This window comes from Diaphorina citri, unplaced genomic scaffold (assembly GCF_000475195.1).
Source record: "Diaphorina citri unplaced genomic scaffold, Diaci psyllid genome assembly version 1.1 scaffold1364, whole genome shotgun sequence".
Taxonomy (NCBI): Eukaryota; Metazoa; Arthropoda; class Insecta; order Hemiptera; family Psyllidae; genus Diaphorina; species Diaphorina citri.
Window position 1 is genome coordinate 49,707 of NW_007378790.1, and position 17,052 is coordinate 66,758.

Below are 17,052 nucleotides of genomic sequence, written 5' to 3' on the forward strand. Positions count from 1 at the left end.
AGCGAACTTTCAAGACCTCCAAAATCGAGTTTTCAAGACCTCTAAAATTGATTTTTCAAGAACTCTAAGTTTTACTTGAATCCAGTAGCTTACTAACTGTACCATTTTCCGGACTGTTTAACTTGTGATCTAGACCACAATATGAGTTTAAACATAGTTTAAGGAACAGTTGTAGGTACATATTAAGCAGTCTTATCGGCTACAAAGTTTCACATCAACCTATTGGATTACTTGATCCTCTAATTTTACTCAAACCAAGTTGAGGCGAACTTTCAAGACCTCTAAAATCGAGTTTTCAAGACCTCTAAAATTGATTTTTCAAGACCTCTGAAAGTTTTACTTCAATCCAGTAGCTTACTAACTGTACCATTTTCCGGACTGTTTAACTTGTGATCTAGACCACAATATGAGTTTAAACATAGTTTAAGGAACAGTTGTACATATTAAGCAGTCTTATCGGCTACAAAGTTTCACATCAACCTATCGGATTACTTGATCCTCTAATTTTACTCAAACCAAGTTGAAATACAGATTGTGGTCCAGAGCTCTATTTCATAAAACTTTAATCCAAGGAAATGGCCTCTATGAATAATAAGGTCTGTACCTTTCCATCTATGCTACTGATGTTTTGGCAGCCCGCATGACAAGCTGAGAAGTAAGTCCTCCCATCTCCTCCACAGATAGGATTAAATTTACTATGATCACACTCACATCCATGTGTCGTCGCGCACATGGGCTCGAACGATGATATTCTGGAAATGGAAACAAATATGTTAAAATTCGACATTTATTTTGACTTTCTTTATTTAGAAATTAGTAAGTAGCTATGTGGGCGGAGTCCAGTATGTAGGACCATTGCACCCCAGAGCAAATAGCGAAGTACTAGTCTTTCTCATGGCTCCAGTTTTCGGTCCTTTTTCAGCATCTGGGTGGGCATCACTGCAGATGTGTACCAGTGAAAATTACCTTTAACATTGAATTTTCAACTCGGGCTTTACATTTGCTTTTTGAAGTCTTTAGTCTTTGGTTTATGTTTACCTCAGACGACAGGAGTTGAAAATGTTTTAGGCTCATTTGCTGCCATTACTTGGTTATCCTACTTTTATACCTTGATTAAGTAAAGGTCTAAGTAACTGCTCGACTGTTAGTGTAATGGAACAACTTGTTCTAAGCTGACAATCTAATTCAAGCACTACTACTTGAAGAGTTTATCACCAACCATTTTGAACATTTTATTCGCTAACACTTATTTATGAAAATATGAACCCTCGACACTGCAGTGTGAACACAAAACGTCGAGATTGTCGAGTTACAATGATAAGAGACGCGAGGCCAAGGGTTCAAAGCCCTCATCATAATTTCTTATAACACAGAGTACAGATAAATGAAGCTGAGATGCGATGCTACTGTCCTCAATTGCTTGATTGATAGAATTGAAATAAATATAGGTCACGCTAATATTAATATGTATCAGGGCATCCCTTTCACAACTCATCAGATTTTCCTCAAAACTATCGTGCTAAACATAATTGATTACATGTGCTAAAGGTAATGTGTTCTCAGATCTTTGAATTACTCGTAGATATAAAGGTGTGTCCACACATGTCGTCGATCGGTGTCGACTGAACCGTCCACACTGCCTCGACAACATAGTTTCACCCCGTCGATTGATATCGATCGATGGCCGATTGACTGTGTTTGGAAACACTTAAATATCACATATTAAGCAATGTAAAGTTACCGAGCTCAGTTAAGACACCTACCGAGTACTCGGTAGATGCAATACGGCCTTTAAAGATGTAGGTATGTATATTTCAGATTATTATTGGTGTGATGCCATTTCATATCTACTGTAAGAACCGACTTTCTTGGGACAGCATCCTTCTGGCTGTCTAAATTGTCACCGTCCCCCCCAATCTCATGGATGTCTCTTCTCCCTTTTTCTCTCAAACTTCCCTCGTTAATAGTGTTTGTGTCCATTATCTCAGATAAATATAGTGAAAGGGATCGACAACATGTACGTATTGTACGTAGGTAGTGGATGTTGTACTCGTATGGTGTGACAATTCCGTTTAATTGTTGTGAACGACGAGTGTTGTGTTATACTGATAAATCCCACCCGACTAAAAAATCCATGCATTTCACTGATGGAACCTACGCTATAAAACCAGTGTCAGGGAACTTGGTCTGACAAATCATCTCTCTTTCTGGAAATAGATGATAGTTATACTTACCCATTTGCATTGGTGAGTCCTGCCCACTCATCCATTGGGCATCCAATGAACGTCAAAATCCCCATTCCTAGTGGACATAAAATATAAAATGCTTTATTAATAAGGAAAAAGAGTATCTACATAATTTAATCAATTATGTGAATGTGCCTCCTCTGTTTTCTGACACATAATCTAGGTACATAATTTTAGATTAATAGGTTTTTGGAAGGAGGGTATTTAAAGTATAATTTAATCAATTATGTATGTGAATGTGCCTCCTCTGTTTTCTGACACATAATCTAGGTACATAATTTTAGATTAATAGGTTTTTGGAAGGAGGGTATTTAAAGCTGAATGTGCCTCCTCTGTTTTCTGACACATCATCTAGGTACATAATTTTAGATTAATAGGTTTTTGGAAGGAGGGTATTTAAAGGATTCATGTCTTGAAAGGCAACTAATTACCTCTGTCAATTACTATACAAAATAGAATATTACATTATGGTAGGTACCGATCTTCATGGAAGGTAACTTTACAAAACTTATTTACCTCTGTATTCTTTCATTGAGAAAACACGAGTGAACAACCATACTGGCTTGGAGTAGTGAGCTACGTTTGTAACCTGCGCAACAGTTGTCAGTTGTTCACAGGCATTAATGTAGGTATACGTAGGATGTTAGTATTTACATGTGCATTGTTATGAATGATACTGCTCGTATAGTCATTAAGAATAAAAATTCTATTATTGAAGTACAAAACATCTATAGACGCACAGAATAGACGAAAATAAAATAATGAACTTATGCCAGGCCTCTAGAGTCAATGCCCCACGACCTGTGTGTGTGTTAAATGCAAATTTTCATTCGATGTTTATGTGTTTCATGTTGAACTATAGAACAAGTTTGCTTTCAAGAAGTTCATTTTCTCTCCTTGTTAGGTCCGCTTATCCGAATCGTGCTGTAGAATTACCTAGAGCGTAGAGCACAGCTGTGATGGCTATCCAAGCAGCTACAAACCGAGCGTTGGGCTTGAATTTCAAAATGAACACGCCCGAGAGGATGATACCAATGCCCATGACCAGGATTCCACCAACCCCTGTGAACATAGATAAGACATTAGACAAGCAAGAAACGAATACCCTACGTATTGTAATCTAATTTGCATAAAGTGACTTCAATAAAAACACCTTTCCCTCCCTGTTATTAGTTAGGTATAGGATCTTATTACATAGTTAATCCATATAAATATTATTTCAAAGTAATTGACAGATCAGACCTAGTGACTGACAGAAATGAATCTTTGGATTTTCTTACCTGATACCATGTTTGCAGTGTGAGATGGTAGTCTGAACTGTGTCTCAAAGTACTTTGGTAGAAACGTGTAGAGGCCAGCAATAGGCAAGATATGTAACACGCTACTCGCTGTCCTGTACATTAAAATGTCATTCTTCAACAATCTCTTTACAGCTTTCGGGAAATCTTTTAAACTTGGATTCTTCTGATTAGACTCCTTCTTTGTTGGAAGTGTTGCTACAGTTGTTGTTCCGTTCACTGGGGAGGCCTTGGTCAACGTCTTTGGGAACATAAACATGGCTACTGCTGCTAACATTAGGAAGACAGCCACAAGCACCAAACCTAACCACCATGCACCTATCCATCGTGGATCACTTGGTGTTATATCTGAAGGTATAGATAAATCCACGTAAAGTCTTGTGCAGAAGGAACCCAATATGAATCCCAGTGAGGGTCCCAATATTCGAACTCCTATAGTAATGGCAAAGTAAAGTGGAGATTCTCGATTAGCAACGTTATCATCAATATAAGGTATGCCCAGGGTATAGACAGCTGTCTGTCCCATCCCAACACCTAACAAACTGATGAAGAAAATAACCAACACGATGGTTGTTATTATAATACTTCCAACTCCATATAATATGAATATTTTACGAACACGAAAAGACAGACAAATTTTATAGAACATAATTATGTATAAATAATTCACAAATTGGGAAGGAAATTTTTGATTTCTTTGAACAAATGCAGTTTATGCCCTGTGAAGTGGCGTTTCGTTTCCCCTGTGAAGTAAATTTATTGTTTAATGTCTGGGAATGCGACATCTTCTGGAATATGTTGGAATATTTTATGTACTAAATGTTGTTATTTGGGATTGTGCTTGTTGCTCATCCCACTTTTCTTTGTGACATTGATCCAGTGACGTATCGTGCATGGTAATGTTTCCAGACAGAGTTAATGATGGCGGAATATAGCACAAGTTGGGGGGAAGATCTATCGTTCCATTATCTCCTTGAAATATTAAATCCGAATGAAAGTCATTCACCCTGGTAACTATCAGTATGTTGTACACCTTGAACTTTGTATTATATATATATACAATGTTATGTTCCACTTTGCGATTCTACTTGAACCGTACGTCATATATGATTATGACTAATGAAATTTATACTCATAAAACTCATAAAAGCAAGAACGATGATACATAAACAGAAAAATCGTGAAAAATGTTACCCTTTTCCCATAAATGAACCACAAAGTCCAGAAATGTACTAAAATGTCAATCACATTATTGCTTACCAAAATGTGTAATGTGTTGGTCTGTTGGTACATTTATAAAGCACCTTCTTGAACAATTTTCAGAGATTCACAGATTCCAGGACATTCCAGTAAAAGAAGAAAAATAGAAAATACTTCACCATCACATCAGTACATTGACTCGGAGATATATTGAAATTTTTCAAACACCCTATCAGAGGTTTCAAAGATACCTACATGTGATTACCGCTCAAAATTTCTGTGCATAAGACCTCTCCTTTAAAGTGCACTTTTTTCACGATTTTTGGTACCTCAAACTCAAAATTATGAATCTTCCCATCCTCCAGTCTGTATTTTGCAAAGTTTTATAATGAGTTTCCTCACCTCTCGCATTGTCTTTGCCGACATAACAAGTGCTGGATTCTCAGAAATCGTATACATGTATCACAGGCAAGGAATGTCCCTCTCTTATTCATTAATCTCTTCTCAAGATCATGGACTCAAAATTAATAAAGACTTTGCCTGAGGTCATAAATCTACCGATGCTGTCTGTGAGCCTATTCTCTATTGTGTGTGCTTTTTTTGTTTATTCAGAAAATGTAAATAATCTGTTGATGATCGTCACCGCTTATTATCTCTGCCCAATGCTATAAACCTGTCCTTATCCTGGAACTTGCTTCAAAAGAAATTTATCCGACCTTAGACAATCTGATGGTAAGAATTAACAGAACAAAACTTGAGTGAGTTCTGTTCTGATGGACTAAAGGAGGTTTGGTGTGCGTTTTGATACTTAACAAGCCTGCATTGGAAATATCTCGCATTCTGAGTTCTCAACGCAAGGGTCCTAGGAAGTGACCTGAGCAGTAAGCGCATTGTTCTACATTTCACAAGGTAACTGAACTTTCAAATGTCGATATGTGGAACCGTTGCTTTTTATTCAACGTGATTGAAAATTAATATCAGCATTTCCGGTGGTATATGCAAGTAGATCCTTTGATAAGATAGTTATGTTCACATTTGAATCCTTACGGATAAGGCAATTACTGACAGTGGGTAGGTATAGATCTACCCAGTAAACAAACTATAATAGGTACTTGGATATTATTTCGTTGGTCGAATATAAACATTTCAAACAGATAACAAATAGATCAGTTGCGCTTACTTGGGTGATGTTTCAAAGTTATAGAGCAGGAAAAATGAGGACCAACGGAATTTTTCTTTTTCTTCTACGACTTCTAGATCCCGAGATAAATCGATTTAAAAAATACCGGTAAATCGTGAACTTTGACACGTTTTCCTCCCTAAAAATATCTACATATACATATGTTTTACACCGGTGTATGTTTTATATCGTATATCTATAATCTATAACGTATCTATTTATAACGAATTGTTATATATCTTGACGTATTATTATCACATCAAATATGTATACGAGACCTTGTTTAGACTGCTAGCGTAAAGGAACTTTTCAGCTACTCGGGCAAGATAAACAATAAGTCCATTCTGTTCTTTTCTATTTTTAGTTATTAGTCAGTGGCGTGCTCTTCTTATCCTTTCTTCCCCCGCAATGTAATAGAAAACCGTGTGATGTTCACACCAGATTTTCACTTTAGTTTATTAGTATCCACGTGATTAAAAATGAGGTTTAGGTCTTTTCTACTAGGTACTTGGTTCCTTGGTTGTCTATCTAGAAATCTATAACATAATGGAGTATTCGCTCGGTAAATCAAGAGTGTGCAAATCAAATTATACGAGATCGATCCGAGAAAGAGTCGAAACGAAAAACTAAATAGTCGTAAAATAATCTTATGACTTATATGAAGTAAAAAACGAGTTTGCCATTACTGGGTTACCGAATATTGATTAGTGAATTCCCAGATGTGTGGGTTCATAAATCAGAAATAATATACCTACCTGACGAGATAGATAGTACAGGGTCATTCAGTCAAATGCCAAAATTTCAAATAGTGATATCTTGGGTTCTGTCCTTCCCATAGGTCTTTTCTACTATTACACGTCATTTTTTGTGAGTTACAGGGTCATTCAGTCAAATACTAGTATTTCAAATGGCTATATCTCGGGTTCTATTCGTCCTATAGGACTTTTACACTACTGCACTAACTGTGTTGTAAACCCATAGGATGACAGAGTCTGACAAATGCAACCTTCGGATTGTAAAACGTTAAAAATCTAGATGTTTTGGCCGCTTCCGCGCGCCTTTAGACGGGCAAAGCGAGTCATTACTTGGTTCAGACTTATTAATAGTACTTATTTATACTGCTCGCATAGGACTGAAAAGTCCCTTTACTCCAGCACTAGTATTTCAAATGGCCATATCTCGGGTTCTATTCGTCCTATAGGACTTTTATACTACTGCACTAACTGTGTTGTAAACCCATAGGATGACAGAGTCTGACAAATGAGTTGGTTCTCATGGTCATAACTATTACTGGACAAAGCTCCTAGACGAAACAGTTCATGACGTCCCAAGTAATAAACCTTTACTCCAGCAGTAGGCTACTAATATTACTGTGGTCAAAGTGGCAGCTGGCCTAACATGGTCGCACACTGAGAACTAGGGTGCTGGAAGCCCAATCGGGTGACTGGGTTCCCGAACTCTAGTATGGAACTCTAAATCGGAAAGCTGGACACCATAATACGAGTGTAGCATTCCAACAACCTAAATCAGAGGAAGTAACCCAATAATAGAGTTCTTCCACCGTCCCTTGCTCCCTTGTCCTATCTATAGTTTACGTCAGCTTACATCCTAAAGCTTATTGCATACGAAGTCTACTTAAGAGAACTCAACAGGCCGACTGGACAAATTAGTCCGATTGTGTAAAAAAAGGAAAACAGTAATGGCTCATCCCTTTCCCTTGTCTGTTAGGGCTGTTGCTGTTGATCTTTTACCTTCATCCAGACTATCCGATTTATCTAAATTCCAAACTGTCTACCTGTTCAATTTTATCTGTATTTAGCGAACTTGAAACATTAATTCGACAACCCTTTTGTATTTCTAGGGATTAGAGACGAGACTACTCGAGATATTCAGGACACTTATAATCAAGGCACCCAAATAAAAGACCAGACAGGAGATTTCTTAATAAGCGTAACAATAAGGATGTGGCTCAGACCTAAACAACTACTTGTCACTTTTTTTTTCTCAGTGTAGGACTGAAAAGTCCCTTTACTCCAGTAGTAGGCTACTACTATTATTGTGGTCAAAGTGGCAGGTGGCCTGACTTGGTGGCACCCTGTATGCAGGAAATTGTATAGAAGTGAAGGCAAAGAGTTCACACGCGGAGGTTCTGCTCTGAAGAATTGAAGGCACAAGGCCGCCATCGCCACGAGAGACGGAAGAAAGTGAAATGAAGTCGAGAGGGAAAGTGAAGCGAAATGAAAGTACAATGTGCGAGGCGAGAGGTAGGCAGGCCGGGGAGTCGTGTATTGATTCCTCCTTCCTTCCAACGAGACAGTGCCGGTATACTGGGGAGCTAAAATTTAAGGGGGGGAAGGGAAAATGAAATTTGAGGGGGCACAGGGACGAAATTTTAGAGAGGAGAAGGAGGAGGCAGAAGTTATGAGAAGGAGACTCAAATTTGAGGCGCAAAAAAACACGAAATTTAGGCAGGAGGCAGATAAAGAGGAGTTAGGCAAGGAGACTGAAATATGAGGGAGAACAGGGACGAAATTTTAGAGAGGAGGAGGAGGCAGAAATTGAAGAGGAGATGGGAGGGAGACTGAAATTTTAGGCGCAAAAAGACGAACTTTAGGCAGGAGGCAGATATTCAAGCGGAGATCAAGGCTGTGAACTGTAGGCAAAATTTAGGTGGTAAGAGACCATTTCACAGGGGTGAAGGCTAAACACGAAATTTAGGCAGGAGGCAGATAAAGAGGAGTTGGGCAAGGAGACTGAAATATAAGGGAGAACAGGGACGAAATTTTAGAGAGGAGGAGGAGGAGGAGGCAGAAATTGAAGAGGAGATGGGAGGGAGACTGAAATTTGAGGCGCAAAAAGACGAACTTTAGGCAGGAGGCAGATATTCAAGCGGAGATCAAGGCTGTGAACTGTAGGTAAAATTTAGGTGGTAAGAGACCATTTCACAGGGGTGAAGGCTAAAACTTAAAGGGGACAGGGGGCTAAATTTAAACAGAATGAAGGCTGTTGCTACGGCTTGTAAAAGTTCATTTGATAGGTGATTAAAAGTCATTCAGGAATACATTTTATTATTAGTTACTTGTCTGTTAGTTAATCAAAGCTATAGGGCATTATAGGGTATTACCCATCTGTTCTTCTGTAGGTACTGTGAGTACCGGATAAAACTGTGCCATTCATCCTTTGATCTGATCGTAAGCAAAATCTTAGCATGGTGTACCAGGCTACGCCACTGTTGACGAATGTAAGTAGGAATCGTGAAATTATGCATATTCACGCGTTGCCTTACAGCTAGTCACAAATTTTGCGTCAGTGTATTCACTAGTGTGGACTATGGGTTTAGAAATCAACACAGTTACAAAGTAGGTATAGCTGATAATATTCATCCCATGCAGGATTTGACCTACTAAAGTGACATAGTGAACACCGCCGTCATCTATTGTGAACGTGGAGCAGGAATGTCTAGAAGTAGGTAACACACCGGTTGTGTCGGTAGAGGTAGGAAGAAATCATGTGCCTACTGTGTAGAGATATCTAGATGAAGAACTAAAATATTGACAATTAGGATAGAATAGAACCTTGTTTATCCTAAAATTTGTACCTTGTTTATCCTGCCCGAATATAGGACTGAAAAGTCCCTTCAGCCCAGCAGTCTAAACAAGGTCTCGTACATTACTCAATGGAACAACTCTTGAGCTTCAGTTCTAAATGTCTACCAATCCAAGATACCCATACGTACGATGCACTGTGTTACTCGTATGCGTTTAACATGGAGAGAAATATCTCAAGGTATCTTGATCTTGACCTGAAGAGGGCAGTATCGTACGATGCACTGTGTTACTCGTATGCGTTTAACATGGAGAGAAATATCTCAAGGTATCTTGATCTTGACCTGAAGAGGGCAGTATTATGTTAGGCACAGGAATACATTAATAAGTTGTTATTACACCGATGAAAAAATTACAACACACTACAGTTGACACAGCCAACAGAGTATAGTGGGAATGACATTTGGCATTCTGACTCTTTCTGACATTTTGTTCGAACACAGGATGTAACAATATCCAAATGTGGTCTCTTGTCTCGCCCCATACACACAGTACAATTTTTTTACGATCTTACAAAGTACATTATCGTATATCCTACAAAGTATACCTGGGACCTAGCGCTTACAAGGCAGGCGCTCTCGCTATCTTCCAAGCGAACTAGGCTTGCACTGCTGGCAGTCACGCAATTTTCGTGTCCAAATTTACGTCAGTATGCATGGTTCGTAGCGCGTCCTCAGTCCGTCCATGGTTCAGTGTTCACCCACTAATAAGTGATTCATATTCATCGCACCCGGTAAGCGTTGCAGTTTTTTCCCTCTCTGCGCCAAACCCGAATGGATTGCAAAAAATTGGAAAAGTCTAAAGTCAAACATTTCAGTAGGCTCCTGGTTGTCCAGTTATAATATTATTCTACCTCAAGTCACAGTGAGGTAAGAATCATTATGAAGGACATCAAAGGTTATTAGCTTTAAGTTGTATGAAATACCTTTCTAATAGATAATAATAGTCTATTATTTTATCTGAATAGATTCTCATTAATATAGTCGTTATGTGCATGCATTAACAACCTTACAACCGACAAGTTAATGTACTTCATACGTACACATACTTAACTGCTTCGGACACAAACATCTATTATGTTACATCCGTCAGAAATATTAGAATACAAATCATTCTTAGGTATGGGATCCTTGAGGTAAATGTCCGCCAGGATTTTGCTACTAGCACATCATGTTGGTGCAAAAATTGAGTTACATCTTTAGGGTATTATAAAATCATGGAACTTCAATGCACATGATGGAATGTTTAAACCACCTCACCTTTGAATCTCTTCAGATATCTTTGTTGGACATTGCACTCAAGTTTTTGATGGGCAGTTTTTACTGGGATGCGTACTGTATCTTGTAGTTTTATGAGCAGTATCTTCAATGACCAATACTTGTGCAGCAAAGGATTTCCCCTGTTTCAGGCTTCAGACAATCAAGTTTCCTACAATTCCTAAGCTATTTTAGCTCCTCACAATAGACAAGGTTCTAGGCTATATAACAACGCTCACTTTGTTCCAATGGAGAAAAAAATTGAATAGTTTTTCAGTGTTTTCATGAACGCCGCAGCCAGGTATCAAGGTCGTCTCGAAACACAACTACAATGAAATTGTTTTCCAATCCATCACATCAATGTAATGAATGCTCTGATGTAATCTATTTGGTTATGAAAAGTTCTACAAGAAGTAATCAAGACGTGGAACCGTGTCAGGCCTGTTACCATGTTTTTCCATCAACAACCAATGGTAAGGCCAAGGCATAGATGATATTAGGGCAATAGCTCCCCCAGGAGACTTAATGTTTATCTGATGAATTAATGTAAAGCTGGTACCCGCATAAGAAAAGAGAGGTGGTAGGTACTTATACCCTATCACAACCCACTGTGCGAACAGAAGAAAATTTATCCGACGTTGATGATAGCAAAGCAAAGCTATGAGTAAATTGCTCTGTTACCAATTCATTAAAATTGTTCAACTAGAAATGCCGTCTTTTTTTAACTTCTTCTGTCAACTGGAGATTATGTATATTGGAGACCTATTATACCTTAAATGTATATTAGGTGCTAAGGACGTAAAGTAGTGCAAAAGGTCCTTAAGAAAGTCTGTTTCAAGTATTTCACAAGAAATGATCTCCTGAAAGCTTCGATAAAGAACTAGAAATAAGAATGATACGAGTAACCTGCCCTGATTTCAGCATTATTATAATTATGAATTTTACATCTATCACCTCTATTATGTTATGCTTGTTATGAACAACAATGTAACATACTATCGCGGACTAAACAGCGTGTTGGAATGAAATTGAAACTTGGTTCCTCCTTTTTATTGCTGATGAGTCCAACAGGTGGTTGTCTTGAACGAGCGGATGAAAATGACAGGTTTTTTCGTTCTGTGATCCTTCGTCTTCTTTGTACTACGTTTTCAAAGCTCTTATCGTCACTTAAAAAGGACATTCTAGTCAAGGTACATACTTGAACTGTCTGTGGTGAAATTCAGGATTTCTTCACAAATTTTGTAGGTACAAGCAGCTTTGTTTTTGTGAGAATGGGAAAGAAATGTGCTCATTCTCGGTAACGACGAAAGAGTCTCTACGAGAATGGGGGACTCTTCTTACAAAAATTATAAATTAACTTATTTAACCTTGGATTTCCATTATTTTTTAGGCCTTATTCTAAATACACCAATGGAATATTGGGTCTAAAGAATCTTGTGTTTTTGTTTGGGTCGTCCGAAATTGAACTATTCAAATGAGAGAGGAAGATGAAACTCAAACTACAAATAGGATTGAGGTGCGAGGGAAGAGTGGCGTGGAATCATTGAGGAAAATCGAATTTTTATGAACCCGGGACAAAAACACGCAATAGTCATGGGTTCCTATTCAAGTGGTCATTGAATAAGATACTCGTGACTTTTCCAATGTTACCTTAGGAATGTCTGATCCTCTGATTGAGAAGATGAAAACTTCCATCATACCTCCTCACGTCTCACGGTGTCTGCTACGTGCTGCAAATCCTTCCACAGCCTCCAGCGTACCGAGAATGTCGCAAGAGAAATCAGAAATGTTGCGTGAAATTGAAACACCCAAACATCAACACAAGTTTGAACAGCATCACCAACTCCTACTTCCAAGTCAACAGCAAACACTTCATTGAGTAAGAGACTCGCTTCTACTCCTTATTTCCAAACAGTAAATTCATCCCTAGTTTTTTCCTCCTCATCATGTGTTGAACTTTTATCCGTTGCTCAAGCTACGCATCTTCGACATAAAAGTGTAGCTGTAGAGTATGGCTGTTGGTTGTGGGTGGACAGAAACGTCACGAACATGATTTTATCCAAACTTGTTGGGCGAATTGGATTACACTATTACAGCTCAGAGAGAGAGAAATGTTTATGTACAATTGTACATATGTATAATGTCAATAGGTTCTTGGGTTACGTGATGACTTTAAATGCATATATTACAATATCTACTGAATCAATTGACTTTTTTGGTTACACAAAAAGGAAGGGGAAGTTGCAATAGAACTTCCAGTCTTGCAAAACAACAATGACGGAAATATAAAACCCAATGACCCAGTGGTTGTAATTTCACCGAGAATGTCGCAAGAGAAATCAGAAATGTTGCGTGAAATTGAAACACCCAAACATCAACACAAGACACAAGTTAGAACAGCATCACCAACTCCAACTCCTACTTCCAAGTCAACAGCAAACACTTCATTGAGTAAGAGACTCGCTTCTACTCCTTATTTCCAAACAACTCCGAACTTTCCCCAAACATCAACACAAGTTAGAACAGCATCACCAACTCCTACTTCCAAGTCAACAGCAAACACTTCATTGAGTAAGAGACGCTTCTACTCCTTATTTCTCCAAACAACTCCGAACTTTCTCACAAATATGTCACAACTTATAAAGAACATTGAGAACAACAGCGCTTTCTGTTGGCTTTAAATATATCTTCTTTGTGAAAGTTAATATTGTCAAATTGTTAACTTAATTACGAAGTACATGAATATAAAGCCAAGGTATGAAAAGAAGTATAAAGGAAAATCTTTTGTTTTTATGTAAATTCTAATAATAAACTGTGGAAATAAATTGCAGCAAGGTCTGCCCGATTCTTCACCTTCACTCTCGTTCTTTGGAATTAATAATTGTTACGATGCCTCGCCTTTCACTACGGACATCTTTATGTAATCGCTATTGTAACCTGGCCAACATCTTATCTATTGCCCCGCTCTGTTTGTACATTCTGGTGGATGTGCTGTTTTCACGTGATATCCATTTTTATGAGTTTGACCAATGGATGGGCTATTTTCACCGAATGAATTAAACATGTAATGGTTCTACTAGTGGATGTGCTATTTTCACTTAGTTCAAGGCATCGATGTACCACTATTATTATGTATACATATGACTTATTTTCTTTTATTGAGGTAGAGGCTGAGCGGGCCCCGCAACAGCCAGTCACGGAATTGATCATTCGCATGTTGTAAATTTTCCGACCCCGCTGGGGATCGAACTCGGATTAAGACGTGTGCAGTGATCACTACGCCAGCTATTGCGGCTGACTTGGGTCAAGTTAATGAATGGAACTTGGGTTCTTACTACTTCTTGCTAAGTATGTAGTTATTCGTATTGCAAATTCTTGTTATGTTATGACAGTGATACTTGTGACTTTACGAACAGATTTATATGCACATATGGATTTATAATTCCATGTCCCTCATCCCAGCACCCTTCCAACCTCTGCCTTCTCATGCAGTGTCAAGACCATGCTCTATACTTTCCTAGTTGGTTTCATGTTAGTTGTGGACTCGGTCTTCCCCCAGTCTCTTCACTCCCCCACAAGTGATCTTTGTCACAACAGAAATGTGTCTTGTTCATCCCAGGTAAGTTTGAACAGAGAAGTCACATTTTTATGAAGATTTTTTCCTTAATAATAAAGGACTGTTGGTTGATTGGAATTATAAAGACTATATTTTAATTTTATTATTTCCAGTTCATTCTTTTCTTGACAACTGTAAAATAAGTAGAGGCTACAGAAGGATAAGTACCTACCTATATTTTAAAAAAGAAAAATATTTATTTGCCTCAAAGCTTGGAGCTCAACTGTTGCAAGTTATACTGTATGAACTAACTTCCAGTGAACTCACATTTAAACCCATTAAATAGGTACCTCATAAAATTATTACCTATTGTACCTTAAGTAGTGATTTTTTATGACTTTTTTTTATGAACTCCACTCCCCAATCTTCTTGCTTTCTCCCTCTGATTTGTGTATAATTTACAAGTGGTGTGGTTGGTAAATGGCAGCTGTATGAACTAACTTCCAGTGAACTCACATTTAAACCCATTAAATAGGTACCTCATAAAATTATTACCTATTGTACCCTTAAGTAGTGATTTTTTATGACTTTTTTTATGAACTCCACTCCCCAATCTTCTTGCTTTCTCCCTCTGATTTGTGTATAATTTACAAGTGGTGTGGTTGGTAAATGGCAGGCACAGAATGACATTGTAGGCTTCTTTGAGTTTTGACACTTTCTGAAAATCTGAACTTACTTTCAAGTTTCAAGTAAGTAAAACAGAATTTTATATTGTCCTCTAATGGTAAATCCATCTTATGGCTAGATTAATTGGAATATTTGAGTATAATTTATTGCTTAACATTTTGCTTTTGTTCTCAGTTTGCAGAGTTCTATGAGGAAGAGTTGTATGAGCTTGAAGATCTGTGCGTAATTGGAATATTGGAGTATAATTTATTGCATAACATTTTGCTTTTGTTCTCAGTTTGCAGAGTTCTATGAGGAAGAGTTGTATGAGCTTGAAGATCTGTGCTATATGTACCAATATGAGAATGCCAAAGGTAAATTAAGAACATTTTATTCTTTTCTTTAAGCTAAAGCCCTTGATGTTTTAGTCTTTTTTTTTAAATGCAGTTGGTATTGAGGTCAGTAGGTACCATCACTACCATCCGTGTCAGTGTGCTTGCTTATTTTCAGAGTGGGAATTAATGCAGTTGGTATTGAGGTCAGTAGGTACCATCACTACCATCCGTGTCAGTGTGCTTGCTTATTTTAGAGTGGGAAAAATGTATGTTCTTGCTTATTTTCAGAGTGCAGAAATTACAAGAGTAAGCCTTGGAATCGGGACAACATCACCTATCATTTGGGCAGCACACAACTGTCCACCTACCTGTTTGTGGACAAAAACTATCGGATGACAGCAATCAATGTTACATTCCACAACATCTCATGGTTTGGTAAGTAAAAGGGTGCCTTAGGTACTAACCTTGCCTGTTGGTTAACTTTGATTTTGGCTTTCATATATTTTATTATTATTATTATTCTTACCTACATATTTAGAAAGTTAATTTTATTTGTACTGTTATTCTAGAAGTTCTTGGTAGTGTAGAGATTCAAATTCACCAAAATAATTTTTTTCTAAAAGCGTTATGCCGAAGTAAGGTGAACATTTGTAAAAGCTTTCCCTTTTTTTATATTTTTAATTCTTGTGTGAGGGGAGAAAGGAGATATTTCTAGGTGATGGGCTTTCTGGTACATAGTTTTTGGATCAGTATAATAGGTACTTCCTTTTTATCTATTTCTTACCTATGTTCAACAAGTATATCACTTGAGTGCCAATAGTAGGTAGGTAGCTTGTTAGTTATATCTAGGATTAACTGGTCTAAAAGTCCTTTTTGGCTCAGAATATTACTATCATAAAGTTAACGGCCGTAAATTAATAACGAAAGCTCTTACTTACCACTGCTGAAGAAAATATCGGTCAGATCTTATCACCCAAAAGTTGAGATAACTACGAATTATTAGGCTGTCATAGACCCGATACTTTTGACAAAAAATCTATATCTACTCAATTATTCGCGAAAAATATTTAGGTACCTATTACTATCATAAAGTTAACGGCCGTAAATTAATAACGAAAGCTCTTACTTACCACTGCTGAAGAAAATACCGGTCAGATCTTATCACCCAAAAGTTGAGATAACTACGAATTATTAGGCTATCATAGACCCGATATTTTTGACAAAAAATCTATATCTACTCAATTATTCGCGAAAAATATTTAGGTACCTACAATAATATTGTTATCACTTCATTCAAAACACGCGACTGCCTGGGTTCTTTTGCATTTTGAAATTACGTACAATTTTTTTTTCTACTGGAGCTTCCTTTTTTAGAACTCTTTATTCTTGGTTTGTTCTTTTCGAGAAAAAAAACCTAAATTATGTGGGTTAAAAAACACGAAGTCCTCTTATTTTTGGGTTCTTTTCTAAATATCCAGTTATCTAAAAAAAAAAAAAAATATTAAAAAAAAAATCCGAAAAGTTTGTCGACGGCAGCTCGTCAGGTTGAGAAGGCGGGGAATCCTACTACGCGGTGGGACGTTAGATAACACGGCCGTGGGCCAAAGGTCGGCGTCTCTTTCACTGAACCTCAGGCGGGAGCATAAAAAGGTGAGTGCTGGACAAATGTAAACACACAATAGTCTCGACATGGCTAGCGATTGTATTATG

At 37.7% G+C, this 17,052-nt stretch overlaps 2 protein-coding genes across 2 annotated transcripts in view; one reads left to right on the plus strand and one right to left on the minus strand.

Moving 5' to 3' along the window:
* Positions 1-547: 547 nt before the first annotated feature.
* Positions 548-4,519, minus strand: LOC103515530 (solute carrier organic anion transporter family member 3A1). The gene is made up of 5 exons (XM_026828200.1): positions 4,366-4,519; positions 3,527-4,113; positions 3,183-3,308; positions 2,235-2,301; positions 548-752 (listed from the first exon to the last, which is right to left on the minus strand). The coding sequence occupies exons 1-5, from the start codon at positions 4,437-4,439 to the stop codon at positions 563-565; spliced, it is 1,044 nt and encodes a 347-aa protein (XP_026684001.1). The 5' UTR covers positions 4,440-4,519; the 3' UTR covers positions 548-562.
* Positions 4,520-14,227: 9,708 nt separating this feature from the next.
* The window catches only part of LOC103515531, an 11,032-nt gene continuing 8,207 nt past the window's right edge, over positions 14,228-17,052 (plus strand). Inside the window, exons 1-3 of the mRNA XM_026828202.1 lie at positions 14,228-14,404; positions 15,306-15,381; positions 15,631-15,777. Coding sequence (XP_026684003.1) covers positions 14,288-14,404; positions 15,306-15,381; positions 15,631-15,777 — 340 coding nt within the window. The 5' untranslated portion in view covers positions 14,228-14,287. The remainder of the gene's footprint in view (positions 14,405-15,305; positions 15,382-15,630; positions 15,778-17,052) is intronic.

Bases quoted from the DNA above. Each gene is read 5' to 3' on its own strand.
- LOC103515530 (XM_026828200.1), bottom strand. From the start codon at position 4,439: ATGCACGATACGTCACTGGATCAATGTCACAAAGAAAAGTGGGATGAG. The intron at 4,114-4,365 runs ATTTAGTACATA...TATAATAACAAC, and splicing joins GCACAATCCCAAATAACAAC to CATCGTGTTGGTTATTTTCT. The intron at 753-2,234 runs GTAAGTATAACT...TTCCATTTCCAG, and splicing joins GGACTCACCAATGCAAATGG to AATATCATCGTTCGAGCCCA.